Source organism: Dasypus novemcinctus, chromosome 24 (genome assembly GCF_030445035.2).
Source record: "Dasypus novemcinctus isolate mDasNov1 chromosome 24, mDasNov1.1.hap2, whole genome shotgun sequence".
Classification (NCBI taxonomy): Eukaryota; Metazoa; Chordata; class Mammalia; order Cingulata; family Dasypodidae; genus Dasypus; species Dasypus novemcinctus.
Window position 1 is genome coordinate 12,339,299 of NC_080696.1, and position 15,580 is coordinate 12,354,878.

General features: G+C 44.6%; 1 protein-coding gene across 1 annotated transcript in view; it reads right to left on the bottom strand.

Moving 5' to 3' along the window:
* The window catches only part of SEL1L2 (SEL1L2 adaptor subunit of SYVN1 ubiquitin ligase), a 108,788-nt gene that overhangs the window by 12,952 nt on the left and 80,256 nt on the right, over window positions 1–15,580 (bottom strand). The window contains exons 9-14 of the mRNA XM_058287573.1: window positions 14,874–15,028; window positions 14,088–14,144; window positions 7,694–7,762; window positions 6,623–6,700; window positions 2,442–2,504; window positions 1,797–1,884 (exon numbers count right to left, since the gene is read on the bottom strand). Coding sequence (XP_058143556.1) covers window positions 1,797–1,884; window positions 2,442–2,504; window positions 6,623–6,700; window positions 7,694–7,762; window positions 14,088–14,144; window positions 14,874–15,028 — 510 coding nt within the window. The remainder of the gene's footprint in view (window positions 1–1,796; window positions 1,885–2,441; window positions 2,505–6,622; window positions 6,701–7,693; window positions 7,763–14,087; window positions 14,145–14,873; window positions 15,029–15,580) is intronic.

Sequence of the window (15,580 nt, forward strand, 5' to 3'; positions counted from 1 at the left end):
TTGAGTTTGGCTATCACTATGAAATAGAAGCTTGTGTTCTTGACCCATTCAGGAAACTAAGGGAGGAGGACTGTTTAGTCTCATGAAAGTATCTCCTCAATATGGCATAGCTAAGGTTCTTGAGAGGAAGCCCCGCCACAATGTGCCTTTCCCCCTTTGTCATCTTCTATGACGGGAGACCACTGTCGTTCCTCTCAGCTGAAACGATGGAGTTTGGAGCAGGCAGAGTCCAGGTCCAGGAGGTCCCGCTCAGGTCAAACTCATGCTCGGGGTGAGAAGTACTTGGTGCCGGGGCAGAGCACCCAAGCTAGAGAATCAGTAGCTTCCCAGCAGCTTCCCAACAGCTGGGGTCCTGGTCCCAGCTCTCACATTACTTCTTTTGAGTGTTGGGCACATCTACTCAATTCATTTGCCAACTGAGGGAGATCTCACTAGCTGTCATTAAATTCTCCTCCAGCTCTAACTTTGCCTGGTCTTTAGAAGCAGTGCCATGCAGCAGTTATGAGGAAAGACTCTGGAGGCAGAGCCCTTGGGTTTGAACCCAAGCTCCACAAACTGGTGAGAAGGGGTGACCTTGGTTCAGTTTGCTCATTTATAAACTGAGGGTTACCCCATAGACCTGCTGAAGGGACTAAATAAGTAACGTGTAAAAACTTAATAAATATCTGTTACTATTAATCTTATTCTAGAAGCTTGAGGAATGGGTTAGATGCTGGGCCTGGGATTTGGAATGCTCTAGAATAACAAAGCCCTCTTAGGCAGGCCCCAATTCCCCAGGACAGTACAAAACAGCCCCTCCTGCTGGGCCATCGTGGAAAATGCCAGCTGCCCTCCTGGCCAGATTTGGCCTCCTTGATGATGCCATATGCTGCTGCCTGGCTCTGTCTCTGACAGGGACGACTTGATGGGGCATCTCAGAAATGCTCAAATCTCCTGATGCTTGTCCTGGTCACTCCCTCTCTCAGTCCCCTCAGAGATGATTCCAAACCTCCTTGACTTTCCCAGACCTCCTACCCCAGTCGCCTATCCTTGCTCTCAGATGACAACTTTGTGTCTCCTGGCTCCCCACATTGTCTTCTCTCCCTTGCCGCCCCTCCTCCTCGTAGCCACGTCTGCACCCTCCTTTTCTCTCTCCCTCCAGTCGCTAAAGGTAAGAAATCCTTCCTCCCTCTAAGGCTGGGGAGGGCCTCCACCTACTTAGGCCCAGTCAGGTCCTCCTGCCACCCAACTTTTCCCAGAACCTCGTCTCATCTGTTATCCCATCTCTCCCACAATTCATTAAGCATCCCCAGTGTTGACTCTCTCTTATCTCCTCTATGCTTTTTTCAGTCTTACTGGTGACCATTTCACCTCCATCCATTCTTTCAATATAGCCCTGATGTCCTCTGCATTTCCAATATTGGCCCACCACTCCCATACTCTCTCCTCTCCCCTTGCAACATCAGTTACTCTCATACTTTTTAAATGACACCTCTATGTTGATCCTTCCCACATAGTTCTCTCCAAGTATGACCTTTCTTCTGGTTTTGTACTTGCTTTACGTGTGTGCATTTGGATATCATGATGTCACCTCAAACTTAACCTTTCAATGATGAGCTTCCTGATTCTGCACCTCCCTACCCCCTCTCCTAACTGGTCTCCTTCCTTTCAGTTTTCTTCAGATTCCTCCACCAAACTGCTGCCTCCATATTCTGTTTAAACCACTCATACCAACCCTTTGGTTTTTGTCATAGAAGGAGCCCTCTTAATTATGCATTTACCATGCTAAGTAAAGCAGCCATATTCGTAGTACTTACAGTAGTACATGAAGCCTAACTGAAACTGTGCATTGGGCCATCCTTTCTCTGCAGCTTTCTGAAAGTATTTAAGTGCTTCAGCATAATTCTGCAAGATAATTACATTCTATTACTCAAAGGTATATGTATAACTCCATGGTAACTAGCGCCTTCCACATTTGTCTTTGCAGAATACAGGCAATGCCCTCTGTGATTTAGGTGAATTAAAAGGGTATCAGAAGTATTATGCATTTCATTATTATATTAGATTCTTTTAGGAAACAATTATCTCATTTTCATTGTAAATTGTCTTTCACTACATGGACAATAGGTTTTATTAGATATCAGGGGAAGGTCACACAAAAGACAAGTTAAAGGAGGAAGATAAATTTCTCTATCAATAAAATCCTCAGAGATTAGATGATCTCTAAGGTTACTTAGAATGCAGGATTCTAAGATATTATTAGGGTTGCTATTCTTGTTACAAGCTTGTTTTTCCATGTCCCTTTGGCAAATATTCCACTGGGTTATTTTATTCTCTATTATGCGAAATAAGAATTTGATAAGCCAGGTAACAGAAACTAATTCCTTTAAATTAAGGACTGTGAATTTTGCCCTCTCAATTGCTAGAAACATGTTGAAAAGGCAATGAAACTTTTAACTTACCACAGGAACTCCTTTTCCATAAAAATAAAGAAGACCGAGCCCATGAAGACCAATTGCATTGCCCTAGAAAGGTTGGAAAAATCCAAGTCATGTCCCAGAAGAACTCATGATAAGAAGAATTTCTGCAAAATCATTGCAAATAATTGAAATGCACCCAGTAGGAGATGAATCAAGGCAGATTGGTCCAGGCAGGTGACCAGTTATTCTGGCCCTCTAGATTCTCCTTTCACACCTTCATAACCCCTCTAACTAGAAAAGAGAAGAGGGAAGTGAAAGCCAAATCTTTCCCCCATTCTTTTATTCAACATTTATTTAGCACTTCGTGTGTGATTCCATGACAGGCACTGGGCAGAGGTAGGAGGTGAGAAGTAAAAGATGAATAAACCGTGGTTCCAGCCTTGGCGATTTCACAAGCTAGCAAGCTCTGAGCCATTACAAAGGGACAAGTCAGACCTCTTAAGATCATGTCAAAAGTGATAAGTCCTATAGTGGAAACAGACACCCAGAAGAGAAACACCCAACTGCCTGGTTGAAGCTAGGAGGTGATGAGGACTGAGTTGTCAGAGGTGATGATGTTTCAGCTGGGTCTTGAAGGATGTGTAGGAGTTTTCCAGAAGTGGGAAGTTTATCCAGACATTCATTATCTGCTTTGGTAAAAGGGGGTCGACATAAATGGCTAAATAACATTTAGAAATTATTTACAAGTTTCAACCTATGGATGGTAAAGCATTGTTAGCATGTCTTTCTTTATTCATATTTGACTGCTTACAATATCACCAATATTGTTTTCCACTTGATGTTCAAATAGTTACCATTTCTTTTCCTGACTAATATTTTCAATACTCTAGGTATAGTATTATACTTTAGCACATGTTCAAATACATTGATTTTTAGCATACTAATTCTGGATTTATGAAGAATGAAACTTGAAAGGGAATTCCCAGACCAGAAAACTCACTTTTTCTTCCCATCTCCCATCACACATTTTACCCTCTAGTGAGCAAGTGAGGAACCATGCTCAGCACTGGATTTCATACAACAGAAGTGTGGGTTTGTTGTATAGGTTTATAGTTAATTGTTTGCAAATAAAAGTTCTATGAAAGCCCCTCAAGTTTCTTCTTACAACCTCAGTTTAGTCACCGTGAATGCAGTCAGAAAACTGCTCAGGAACAGCACCCAACTGGAGAAAGCATGTTTCAAAATCTTTTGCAAGACTCCAAATTTTGGGGCTATGCATATCCAAGCTCCAGCTATTGTCTGAGTTCTTCAGGACAGTCCATCTGGATTGTAAGTCTGCTCTCTGCTTCCCTCCTCTCTCCTGAGCACATCTACCTGTGGAGAGGCCCAGCGTGATGGACGGTTAAAGTACCTGCACCAGAGGACTGGCGTCATTTGGGGTTGAGAAAAACAGTGGGGGAGGAGAGGGGAGAGATGCAAAACCAGAGGAGAAAAGGAAGAAGGAGAAGTGGAAGGAGAAAGGTTAGAATAGTGGGGACAAATCTCTGGAGAACCAGAACCCACTAACTGTTTATAACTTTCCAGTCAGGAGTGGCCAACTCAGCTGCCTCAGGAGCCATGCAGTTATTAGGAGCAAATAGATTATGCCAGAATAATATGACAGCGTGGCGGAGACTGCGGAAACTAGGGGAGTACCTGTCTGTCTAAGGCAGCACTTGTTGTCATGTGGAAGGGCAGCCCCATGTGGTCACATGCTCCCATTTTCCAAGAAAAGCTGGATGTCTAGATTTGTACGTGAAGTTTCCTGGTTTTAAAACACTTTCTGGGCCTCACGAAACACAAGAGCCCCCCAGGATGTAACTCTGCTTTAGGGCTTGGTGCTGTTACTCGGGTTAAGTGGCTTGAACCTAGGGAGCAGGTTCTCATTTACTTGATGTGCATTCGGTAGCCCCTACTATGTCCCAGGTGTGCTGCCCTCCTCTAGTTGAGGGGACAGGACCTTCAGACGGCAGGGGAGAGGCCAAGGGCGGAGGGCCACTGGCGCAGGGCAAGTTCAGAGAGAGCAGAGGCCCTTAGGAGCAGCTCCGTGGAGGGAGTGAGGATTGGGCAGGCTTTAGAATGGGGGGTTCTGGGAGTGGACAGGGGTGACAGAGGTGCGGAGGTGGAGATGGGCCCGAAGTGTGGAAAGAAAGGAATGGAAGCGGAGGGTCCCCTAGGGACTCAACGTCACACAGGATAACTGTCCTGGTCTCTAAGTCATCAGGATGAAAGAGGCTGTAAATTCTGTAGCTTCGTGTCCTGCTCTGACTTAGACATCAGTTAAAAGGCAGTAGAGAAAAGAAAAGGCACGGTGAAAGAAGACGACGAGCGCGGAGGGGTGGGAGAACTTCTGGAGGGATCCCAATGAGAACGCGAACGAGTCGTCCAGGCAGCCAGGCAGGGCTGTTGGCCACGTCCCCCCGAGGCCGGTCAGAACCTCCTTGAAGACCCCGTGGGGCGCGGCTGTGAGGGGAGGCCGCGGCGGCGCAGCGGGGCAGCCACGCGGCCACGCCCCCCCCCCCCCCCCCCCCCGGGCGGCGCCGCGGCCTCCGGGGCTGACGCCCCCGCGTCACGTGCCCGCCCGTGAGGGCGCCGCGCTCCCCTCAGGCCCGCCGCCCCGGCCGCTCGCTGCGCAGACGCCCGCACGCTGAGGAGAGAGCTCCTCGACATCACCGGGGGAGAGGCCGCCGCAGCCTGCTCCGTAATTTACACCACCATAGCAGCCGCCGCGCGGCGCCGGTCGGGTAAAAATAGGCTCCTAAAGCAGCGTGTGGGCTTTTAAAGACGGGGACGTGGAAAACAGCCCCCGATTCGGGCCTGTCTTTATCGCCACCGCTTCAGCAGGAAAGTGGAAGCGCGCCGAAGGCTTCCCGCTGGGCCGCGCGGAGCTCGTGTCAAGGCGGTTCCCAGCGCGGTGCTGGGTGTTGCCCTGAGGATGTTCTTTGTGCTCTGAAGGGAGTCAGAGGGTGGCTGCTGGGGGTGGGGAGTGGGAGGAAGAGATGAGATGTGGGGGCGTTTTCGGGACTTGGAGTCGCCCTGGGTGGTGCTGCAGGGACAGTTACCGGACATTGTATGTCCTCGCATGGCCCACTGGGTGGACTGTGGGAGTGTGGGCTATGGTGTGGACCCTTGACCATGAGGTGCAGCGGTGCTCAGAGATGTATTCACCAAGTGCAATGAATGTCTCATGATGATGGAGGAGGTTGTTATGGGGGGAGGAGTGGGGGGAGGAGGGTAGGGGGTATATGGGGACCTCATATCTTTTGAATGTAATATTAAAAGATTTTTAAAAAACCAGCAAAAATAAATAAATAAATAAAGGGAGTCAGAGTCGTCTCCCAAGTTTTATCGGACTGATGGCACCTCACCGAGACTAAGCGCCAAGGCGACACCACATGGCAGCGTTTTCTCTTTTCCCTCACAGATCCAGGCCATTCTGCCTTGGTACGTTTTCAGGTTGAATTACCGAGCTAGTCCCACGCTGCAAAACCTAACAGCTGACGTTAAGCTAGCACTAACTGTGCCAGCCACTGTGTGGAGGCACAAGATGAGGCACGTACATATTAACTCCTTTAGGCCTGGCAATGTGAGGCAATTCTTCTAGTCCCAATTTACAGATGGGAAAATTACGGCACAGAAAGGTTAAGTAACTTGCCCACTGTCAACACCGCTAGTAAATTGAAGGGCTGGCAGTCAACCCAGGGATTCTGTGTCCAGAGCATACCTTCCCAACCACTTTACCCTGGTCACCACCCTGACAACCTTTTGTCTGGGACTTTGGGTAATATCCAACTGGAGAAAACTGGGCATTTCTTGGTTTTCTTTGCCTCACATTTATGGCTGTTATTGATTGAGTTTCTCATTCCTCTGTCCCCATGTTTTATTTCCTGTTTCCTGAACCAGAGGGTCTCCCCTACTGCACAGGGGAAGGGAAAGTGAAGCTTCTGCCTGGTTTCCTGCTGACTCCTGAAGGGCAGCAGAAATCGCTGCCAATTCCATTTACCAAAAAGATAAGACATGTCTCACCCTACCCCAGCCCCATATTCTCTTCCAACAATACTCTACTTCTCCATAACAAAAACTCACCCCAGGCCCATTAGCTGGGCATGGGGCTTTGGCAGTGGTTTGCACATAACAAAAGCCAAGTGTTTTTGCGTGTTTGCAGCTATGTGCTCAGCACATACCTTGTTGGCCGCCATGGAAAAGTACTTGAAGGCAGTAGCGTTATTTTGTGGTACTGCAGCATTCCCTTCTAAATACATCTGGGGGGAAAAATTAGATATATAAAAACCTAAGGAAACTACTATTTGCAATCTGGAGCGACTTTCCTGAGGGCAGAGGGATGGACCATATTCGTGTTTTCTCAAGTTTCCCTTTTATCTAAATTTACTGTATGTAGCACTTGTCCCTTGGAAGCAGGACACTTGTCCTGTCACCATGGTTACTAATGTAAATTGGCTACAGGGAACCCTGGACAGTCTTCTGGGGAGTGCAGGATCTTTCAAGGAGAGAGGAGCACATTCCTCTCTACAGGGACCCACCACAAAGGCTGCTGGCAGCCAGGAGGGGCCGCCCACCAGAGGTGGCACAAGGATGGACTTTGCCTTGCCTGGAGTTGGTTCTCATTCCAGGCACACAGGGGCCCGGCCAGCCTGGCTGTCCTCTTAGGGGGGGCTCTGGAGCCCAAGGAGCCCGTGGCCAGAGGCGCATTCAAGGCTTCTTTTGGTGCCCCAGATAAAGGCTGCCATTTATGGGACTTGTTCCCAAACTGTAACCTCAAGAATACAGCTGAGGGCAGAGAGAGGGAAGGAGAGGTGCGTTATAGGGGCATTTTCAGGACTTAGAGTTGTCCTGCCACTGAATGGACTGGGGGAAGGTGTAAATTACGATGTAAACTATAACCCATGCTGTGTAGCAGTGCTCCAAAAGGTATTCATCAAATGCAATTAATGTGCCACACTGATGAAAGAGATTGTTGATGTGGGAGGACTGTGGGGGTTGGGGAGTGGGGATATATGGGAACCTCATATTTTTAATGTAACATTTTGTGTGATCTACGTATCTTTAAAAGAAAAAGACTAAAAAAAAAAAAAAAAAAGAACCTGGCCCTCATTTCTGTCTGTGAATGCCCACCTCAGATGTATCCATGAAAGAAGCCTGCATCCCAGAGTCCCTACACTGGGCTCCATTAGCTGGTTCCACACATTTCAAGTCCATAATAAAATGAAAAATATTGATCAAGATGAAGCATGTACCTTTCCTATAAGTGCCATGGCATTTGTGCTCCCTGCCTTTGCCGCCTTCAAGAAGTAGTATAATGCTTTCTGGGGGAGAAAATGAATAGGATTATCGACAGTCCTGAGTGTATCCAACAAAATGGCTCTTGGAGCCAAACTTTATTTCATTCAACAAGCATTCAAAAAATAATCTATGAAATGCCCACTTTGTTTAAGGCACTACATCAAGTGTTATTTTCAACCATAAACCTGAAGAATGGGAGTTGTCTATATATTCATGAATTTATAATGGCAGGGCTCGTTTCCCACGTTTGGGTGGACATGGTGGGCATTTGGCTTTGTGGGCAGAGTTGAGTCCCAGATGTAAAGCTAAGTCCCCTTTTTTGAAAAAGTACACTATGTACTTATTTTATAAGGCGGTCTGCGCAGTAAGCAGGATCAGATATTCAGCATCCTCTGTGTTTATAAAGCAGAGTGAGTAAGAATAGAAACATCCGGATGCTGGCTGGGACCAGGTCTTCCAGCAGAGGTGAACTTCAGGTCAGTTTCTTCCAAATCAAATTGAAGGAGGCTGACAAAGCATCTGATTCCCTCTAGGTCATGACCGTAAATGAAGTGCTCAGTCTGGGGCACAGAAAGGCTGGCCTTGTCCCGGACTGAACTTGTCTCTTGCTGCCCATTCCCCAAGCCTCATCCTGACCTTCCACAGGGTCTGTTCAGGGACCACAAGGAGAAATAAAAGAAACCAGCCCCAGGAGTGAGGCAGGAAGGCACTCTCCGAGGCGTCTGATTAGGACACGACTCTTCTGCTCTTGAGAGAGCCTTGACTAGGTTGATGTGCAAGGATCTGCTCCCTCCCGAACAGGACAGAATGTTTAAGGAAGAAAGGTGGGTAGTTCTTTTACATGGAAATTTGCACACCCTTGTTACTAAAGTCACGCTGCCTTGTGGACTTAAGTAAAAGCACAATGTTGCCAGCACCACACCATATCGCATCAGGCATCCATTCATCCAGCCATTTCCTCCTTTTTCCACTTATTCTTTCAAAAACTTGATTGAAACCTACTATACATGGTAGTGTGTCAAATATTATAGATAGTTTATAGGCAAAAGCATGGCCTCTATGTCTCCTCCCTCAGCAGTGTTGCTGAGATGAAAAGGGATATAGGAAAAGCCCTAGGTGGTAGGTGTGGATAAACGGAACACCAATGAGAATTGGAGGGTTCAGGAAAAACAGGAAGAGTGTGATAAGGAAGATACTAACATCTGAGCCTATTCAGCGCTGCCCAGGGTCACACAGACGATAGTGGAGTCCTGTGAGCAGCCTGAACCCCGGGCCCATGTGCTTACATCTTCCTCCACGATGGAAAGGAGAGAGGGCTGCAATGACAAAGGCTCCTGAAGAGTGGAGCGTGCCAACCGGGGCAGAGGGCATCGTAGGCTGGGAGCACAACGTGAGCAAGGAAACAGTCATGCGAATGTGCAAGATGCTCCAGGCAATAGTAATTATTAGAGTATGGTTGAAATAGAGTATCCAAAAACTAACTTGCAAGAGTATGCTGGGGCCATATTGTAAATGGACTTGAATACCAGGCTAAGGTCTTTAATTTTACTAGGTCAGAAAAGGAAGCCGTTGGAGATTTATGAGCATGTGGGATTCTTGAAGCAAATGCTGTCTAAAGTGTCTGGAATAATCTACATATAAATTGGGTAGAAGAAAACCATAGCAATACATGATTTTCCCAATTTGCAAGTGTTAATATAAAAAATAAAGGTATGTCTTATGAATGTCGCTACTGAGCCCAGACCCAAATATGTCCTTAGCTGACAGCAAAATTGGTACAAGCCACGGTATTTCCAGACCTCAGTTTCCTCATTCAGGTTTCCCTCCTCTGTGCTCTTGAAGTACCCTGCCCTGTCCCTAACATTGACTTCATTGTCTTTTTATTTTTTTGTCTTTCCCAATAGTTAATCCTCTGTCCTTAGCACAGTGTCTGCCATAATGTTATGCATTCAAGAAATATCTCTGGAGTGAATGAATGAGTGAATAAGTGAAAGAGTGAGTGAGGGAATGAAAGGATAAATTTATAAATCTCTGATACAGGGAGGCGGGATTTTAATCTTTGTTTCCTTCCAGCTCTATCATTCTATGATTATGATTCTATACAATCATTTTCAAAATCCGGTTTTGGAACTTGGCTCTAAATATCCTGCAATAGAGAGTTCGGGGGTGGGTGGGGCGGATTACACTCTTTGAAACTTGGTTTGAACTTTTAAAAGAAAACTATTCCCTGGAAGCAAAAAAGACCCCTGGGTTTTTCCCTACCCTTAAATATAGTGATTCCATAAAGAGCAAAGGAATTGAGACTCTCTCTAGTTCCACTTTACACATCCTTTCACTCCCATGGCATTTCAGTTCTCTGTTCTTTCTCTTTTAAATTTACCTACCCTTAATGCTATTGCTTCAATGGTGTAAACACTTATTAAACACTGTGTAAAGTATCATGTAAACTGCTTTGAGGAATATACATATGAACTGATCTGAATTCTGGGTCTCAAAGAGTTAAGATCAAATAGCCATCCATCCATCTACATATCCATCTACCCACCTACCCACCCATCCATCCTTCAAATGTTTACTGAGCACCTACCATCACATTTCATTGGTTCTAAGATGTCTATTCCCTCTCCCCCATTTTAATCAGGACACTTCTTACTACCAAGGACTTCTTTCTTTTTTCCTTTTTAATCCCTTTCAAGGATACAATTCATTGGTGTTAATTACACTCACAATGTTGTGCTACTGTCGATGACTTCTTATAATTTATATGGGTTGTGCCTTTTTCTTTCTCAATAGAACATAAAATAATTGTGTCTTAAAATCAATGATGTCTTAGATAAGATGGAAGATAGTATGTTCCAGGCATTATGCAAAGTAGAGTTTTACTATTTGAACCCACATCTCTCTGTCTCTAATGAGCCAGGTTTTCCATTGGTTCTAAAAATAATCAATTTGTAACATTTCCCAGAGGATAAAATGCCAAGAAAATGCATTGTTCTTAAACTTTTATGAATACCTCCTTTATCCCAGGCTCTGCAAGACTGGAGTCTTGAGAAGGAGTGATATCAGCTCTTTCTTTTTAATGGGTGGCAGTTTAGACAGAGTAATACCTTTAACATATTTGACATTAATCCTCTGCCAACTTTAATTTAATTATGCCTTATCCACTTTGATATGCATTCAAACACCTCCCTAATCCAATTCTTTCTGAGGTTTTATATATTTAGAAATGCAGAAGATATTAAAATGTATGTGTAGAAACTTTAATATAATGTTATCAAGAATTGCCTGTACAAAACTTTTCAGTAATTAAGAATTTGGTTTCAGGGGTATTGTGTTGGGGGGGGTGGCTGGTAGGAGGGTAAGAAAGTTGCCAGTGGTGACAACTTATGAGAGAGATTGATTAAACCAAACAGTGAGGGGGGTAAAAGGCAGTCCAGTTATTTCTAGGTATTTTGATATTCAATTCGTTGGGCAGTAACCCAAGGCATCACTTACATTTGTAAAGAACCTTGGACTTGTAATAGACTTTTTTTTGTTTGTTTCAATCAAACGTTAGCATCTGACTTAAGTGGTGGTTCTAAGGCTGAGGAGCAACATATAATGCTTAGGAAACCATTATTCATGCATTCATTCAATAAATATTTACTGAGCACCTAATACGTGCCAGGCAACATGCTGCATATAGACTCTATGGCAGTGAGCAGAGCAGAAAAGAACTTACATTCCTTTGTGGGGAGACAGACAGTAAACAAGTGAAGATCAATATAATTTAGGGAGTGATATAGAGCCATGAGAAATAAAAGCACAGCGTAATCAGATGAGTGATGGAAAAATAGAGCTGATCAAGAAAGTCCTTCCTGAGGAGGTGAGACTTGAAGGATGAGAAGCCAGTCTTGGGAAGAGCTGTGCGAACAGTCTTTTTGAAACCAGATTTATTCTTTCATCTTCCCTCTCCCCTTTCTATCTCCTCTGCCACTTGAAGTTAATTCTAATGCAACTGTACTGTGGACAGTTACAAAAATGAGCACAGTACTTTGCAGCTCCACCCATTAAGAGGAGAAGTCTATTTCCCCACCCCTTGAATTCTGACTGACCTTCTGACCCTCTATGGCCCAAAGAGGTTGATGTGATTTGCGGGTTCTGAAACTGGGCCTCATAAGACTTCCACCCTTGTGCTCATAGAATCAACTGACTGCTGTGTGCAAAGTTGGGCCAGTCTGCTGGAGGATGAGGCCATGTGCACAGAGGTCCTAGGCATCCTAGCTGTCACAGAGGAGGCCTTCCTAAAGCAGCCAGCCCCAGCCAACACGCCCCCTAATTATATATATATGAGCAAGCCCAACCAAGATTAGCCAAGTGCGGCCCACACAAGAGAGATTGCTCAGTCGAGCCCAGACAAAATTACATGAATTAAATAAATGGTGATTGTTTTAAGCCACCTCAGTTTGGGGGTAGTTTGTTATGCAGCTTGCACTAACTGATACATAAGCCTATCAGTCTCGTGATTTGAGATCTTGACTGGAGCCTTACATGCAATTCCAGGTTTATTAGGCTGAAGGAGGCAGGAAGGACCAGCCTGTGCTTGCCCCAGACTGTGCCTGATCTACTGGGATACATCTGGAATCCAACCAGCCTTTTTGGGATTTCTGGATGGGAAGCACAAAACCCAACCCACTGTTAGAAAGAGAGATCATGTCATTCCTTCTTCAAGCTTTATAAATGAGGAAATATTTTAGGGGCTGTATTTTTTTTTTTTTGCCCATGACAAAAGGAAGTAAGATTTAATAAAGAGAGCACAGGCTTTGAAAGCTGAAGGCCTGAGTTCATATTCAATGTCAGTACCTGGAACATAGCACCTGCTCCCTTTTCCCATTCCTGCCTCTTAACTGAGTTGAGGAAATGGGAGCACAGGAACATTAGTGAATCAAATATCTTCATCAAAAGGAAACGGCGCTCACCGCAGAGCCGGCCTCGGCTGTGACATGCCTGAAAACCCTCAGTGCCAGGCCTGGGCTTGCACGTCATCCAATCAGCAGGCAGCTACTGCTTCCCTCCTGTGTTCACGGAGGCTGGAGCTAATGGGAGAACTTAGCTTTGTGGGATTTTGTTGTACTGTACAAACATCGATGTGTCTTCCCTATAGCTGAGATTTGAGGATGTTCTCACTCAATCAGATTTCATGTTTATGGAAAATGGGGAATTCTTCCTAGGTATGCAGCTCATGGTTAATATGAGAAACTCATTGCAGGCTGAAATCTGACATGGGAATAATATTGTCAGTCTAGAACTTGCCATCTTAAAAGCTAAAACCTTGGTTATGATTAGGATAAAAAATCGGAAGACCTGCAATTGAGCTCTCCCAGGATGCATATGCTTATTTAAATCGCTACCTCTTTTACATATTTTATAAAATTAACTTTGTTTGATATTTACCTGATGTTTACTGTATCTCATATTTGCAAACCATCGTGCCAAAACAAAAATTTGTAAAATAACAAATATAATGTGCAATGGAAAGTAAAAACAGAGCACTCTTTTATGTAACAGCCTTACAGAGTCGTTATTTCTATCGGTTAGCCTTTGAGACTATGTTGAAACAGGATATGTGCTGCTTTGAGACAATACACACATGACAAGGGCTGCAAAATCATCTTTTACAAAGAACAGCAGTTACTTTTCCAGATGTGTGATGATCCAGAGCGTCGAGTCCACAGTCAGAATCAAGACAAGACCTCATCCTGTGATGCCAGCATCTCACTTAGGAGGATTTTTTGTAGGCCAAGTTTATTTGGTTTTTACTCCATTATAAATTTAAATGGTTAATTAATTCTCTAACCTCACTGGGATAAGATAAGGTTAAGAAAAATGATTGAAATGAACTTTGCAGGTTTAGAAAGATGCTTAATAGTATTTCTAATTATATCACTGGCAGACTGTCCTCTGATTTAGCAAGATAGGGATGAGGTTGGTCCTTCGGCTCCTAAACAGGATTTCCAGGTGGACTTTGGGGAAGGGCAGCGTCCAGGGCTGGCAGGCGGGGGACAGCCCCTTACCTCATCCCACCCCAACCATGTGTTTGGGTGGGGAGAGGCTAGATTCAGTTGGAGCAGGGATATTTTCCTGTCCCAAGTCTCCATCCATAGCCCCTATCTCGTTGCATGTGGAGGCAGGCAGGAAAAGTGAATTTTTTTCTTCCTTGAAAGCTGGCAAGCAAATCTGAGCAAGGAAAGAGCAATGGGCTTTCCCAGCATCCCTTCCACCTCCCTCTCTTTGCTTTCACGACCCTTGCCAGCCTCCCTCACGACTGTCATCCCCACCCCAAAGAGCTGCATCGTGTGGTTGACTTACATAGTAATCCTGATCTAGGCCTTTCCTTCCAATTAGATGTAATTGTCCAAGAGATACCTAGGAGCAATGAGATTTGAAAACAACTTTAGCAGTAGTATCAATTTAAATAGAAAGCAAAACATATCACCTGGATGCTTTTGCTCTAGTATGTTTACTCAGTTTGATGCGGTTGGCATGTCTTTAAAGAAGAAAACACTCCAGGCTAGATCTCTTAGTGGGAAATTGATATGCTGGACACATGGCTTCCTCGGCGGCGGGACAGCAGCCTGCTGGGGAACAGCAGTGCCTGGGCACGCAAACCAGGGAGCTCCACTCTAGGCTCTCAAAGGTCACACAAACACTGCCTCATCCCCAAAGGGAGAACACTTCTGGGCCCTTGTTCATTCATATCAAAACCAACATTGGGGGAGCAGATTAGCTCAAGTGGTTGAAGGCCTGCTTCCCAGGTACTAGGTCCCCGGTTTGACCTCCGGTACCTCCTGAACAACAAAACAAAAACCCCAAATTGGATGGTGTTCTTTTTCTGTAAGTAAAATCTAGGTTTTTGAAAAACGATTTTTAGGAACACTTAGATGTAAAAAAAAAAAAAAAAGAAGCCATTACTATGGTAACTATCTCTCTCCCATAAGCCCAGGAATTGTAAGACAAAACAGGAGGTATAGGGGCTGGGGGGGTATCTCTTCCCTTTCCCACCTGCATGGAACATTCTTAATCCCTCCAAGACTTCGAACCATGCCCCTTGTAATTTGCATATACAAGAAATTCAAGCTCATCTGTATATATTACTTGTATCTGAACATCTCCTCTTTCTGCCAAAAATTTATAGTATTGGTATATGTCCCAATCCAAAATCTCACTGTTAGAACTCAGATTTTCAGGTCTCTCGGTTAGTCTCACTTTTTCCACTGGGATACCTTCACTTTTTTCCAATTTGTCAGCAACTGTGAATAGAAACAAGCCAGAGAATAGCCAGAATACACAAGATGGCAAGAGATAATAGTCAACCGAAGAAAACGCTGTCAGACCCATCCTCCTTAAATGGTGCAGAAACCTGGTCAAATAACAGAAAGGGAAGATCCTTTGGAAATTGAAAATTTCTGATTTTTATTTGTCTGAGAAAAGAACAAGAAAACAAGATATTCTTTGCAACCTTCACAAATATGGTATCGATATACCTCAGGCCCTACTGAAGATCTTGGCCAAGCTGCCTCAAGGAAACAGGAGAGCTCTTAGGAGCAGGCAACTGGCTCCCTCTCGCATTTACCTTTTCTAGGACTGAAACTACAAAATGAGAGCAATAACTGCTCCTTAATTACTTCCTATTGTTTGCCTGAAAATAAATATAAAGACAAATATGCTGGAATATACCTAGCAAAGTGTACAGTTTAAAAAATATACACAGTAATATCAGTTTCCTTAAGCATATGAAAGATCTGATTATATAGGATATCTTAAGTTTAAATTTATATGTTTTCCATCTTTTCTCGAATCCT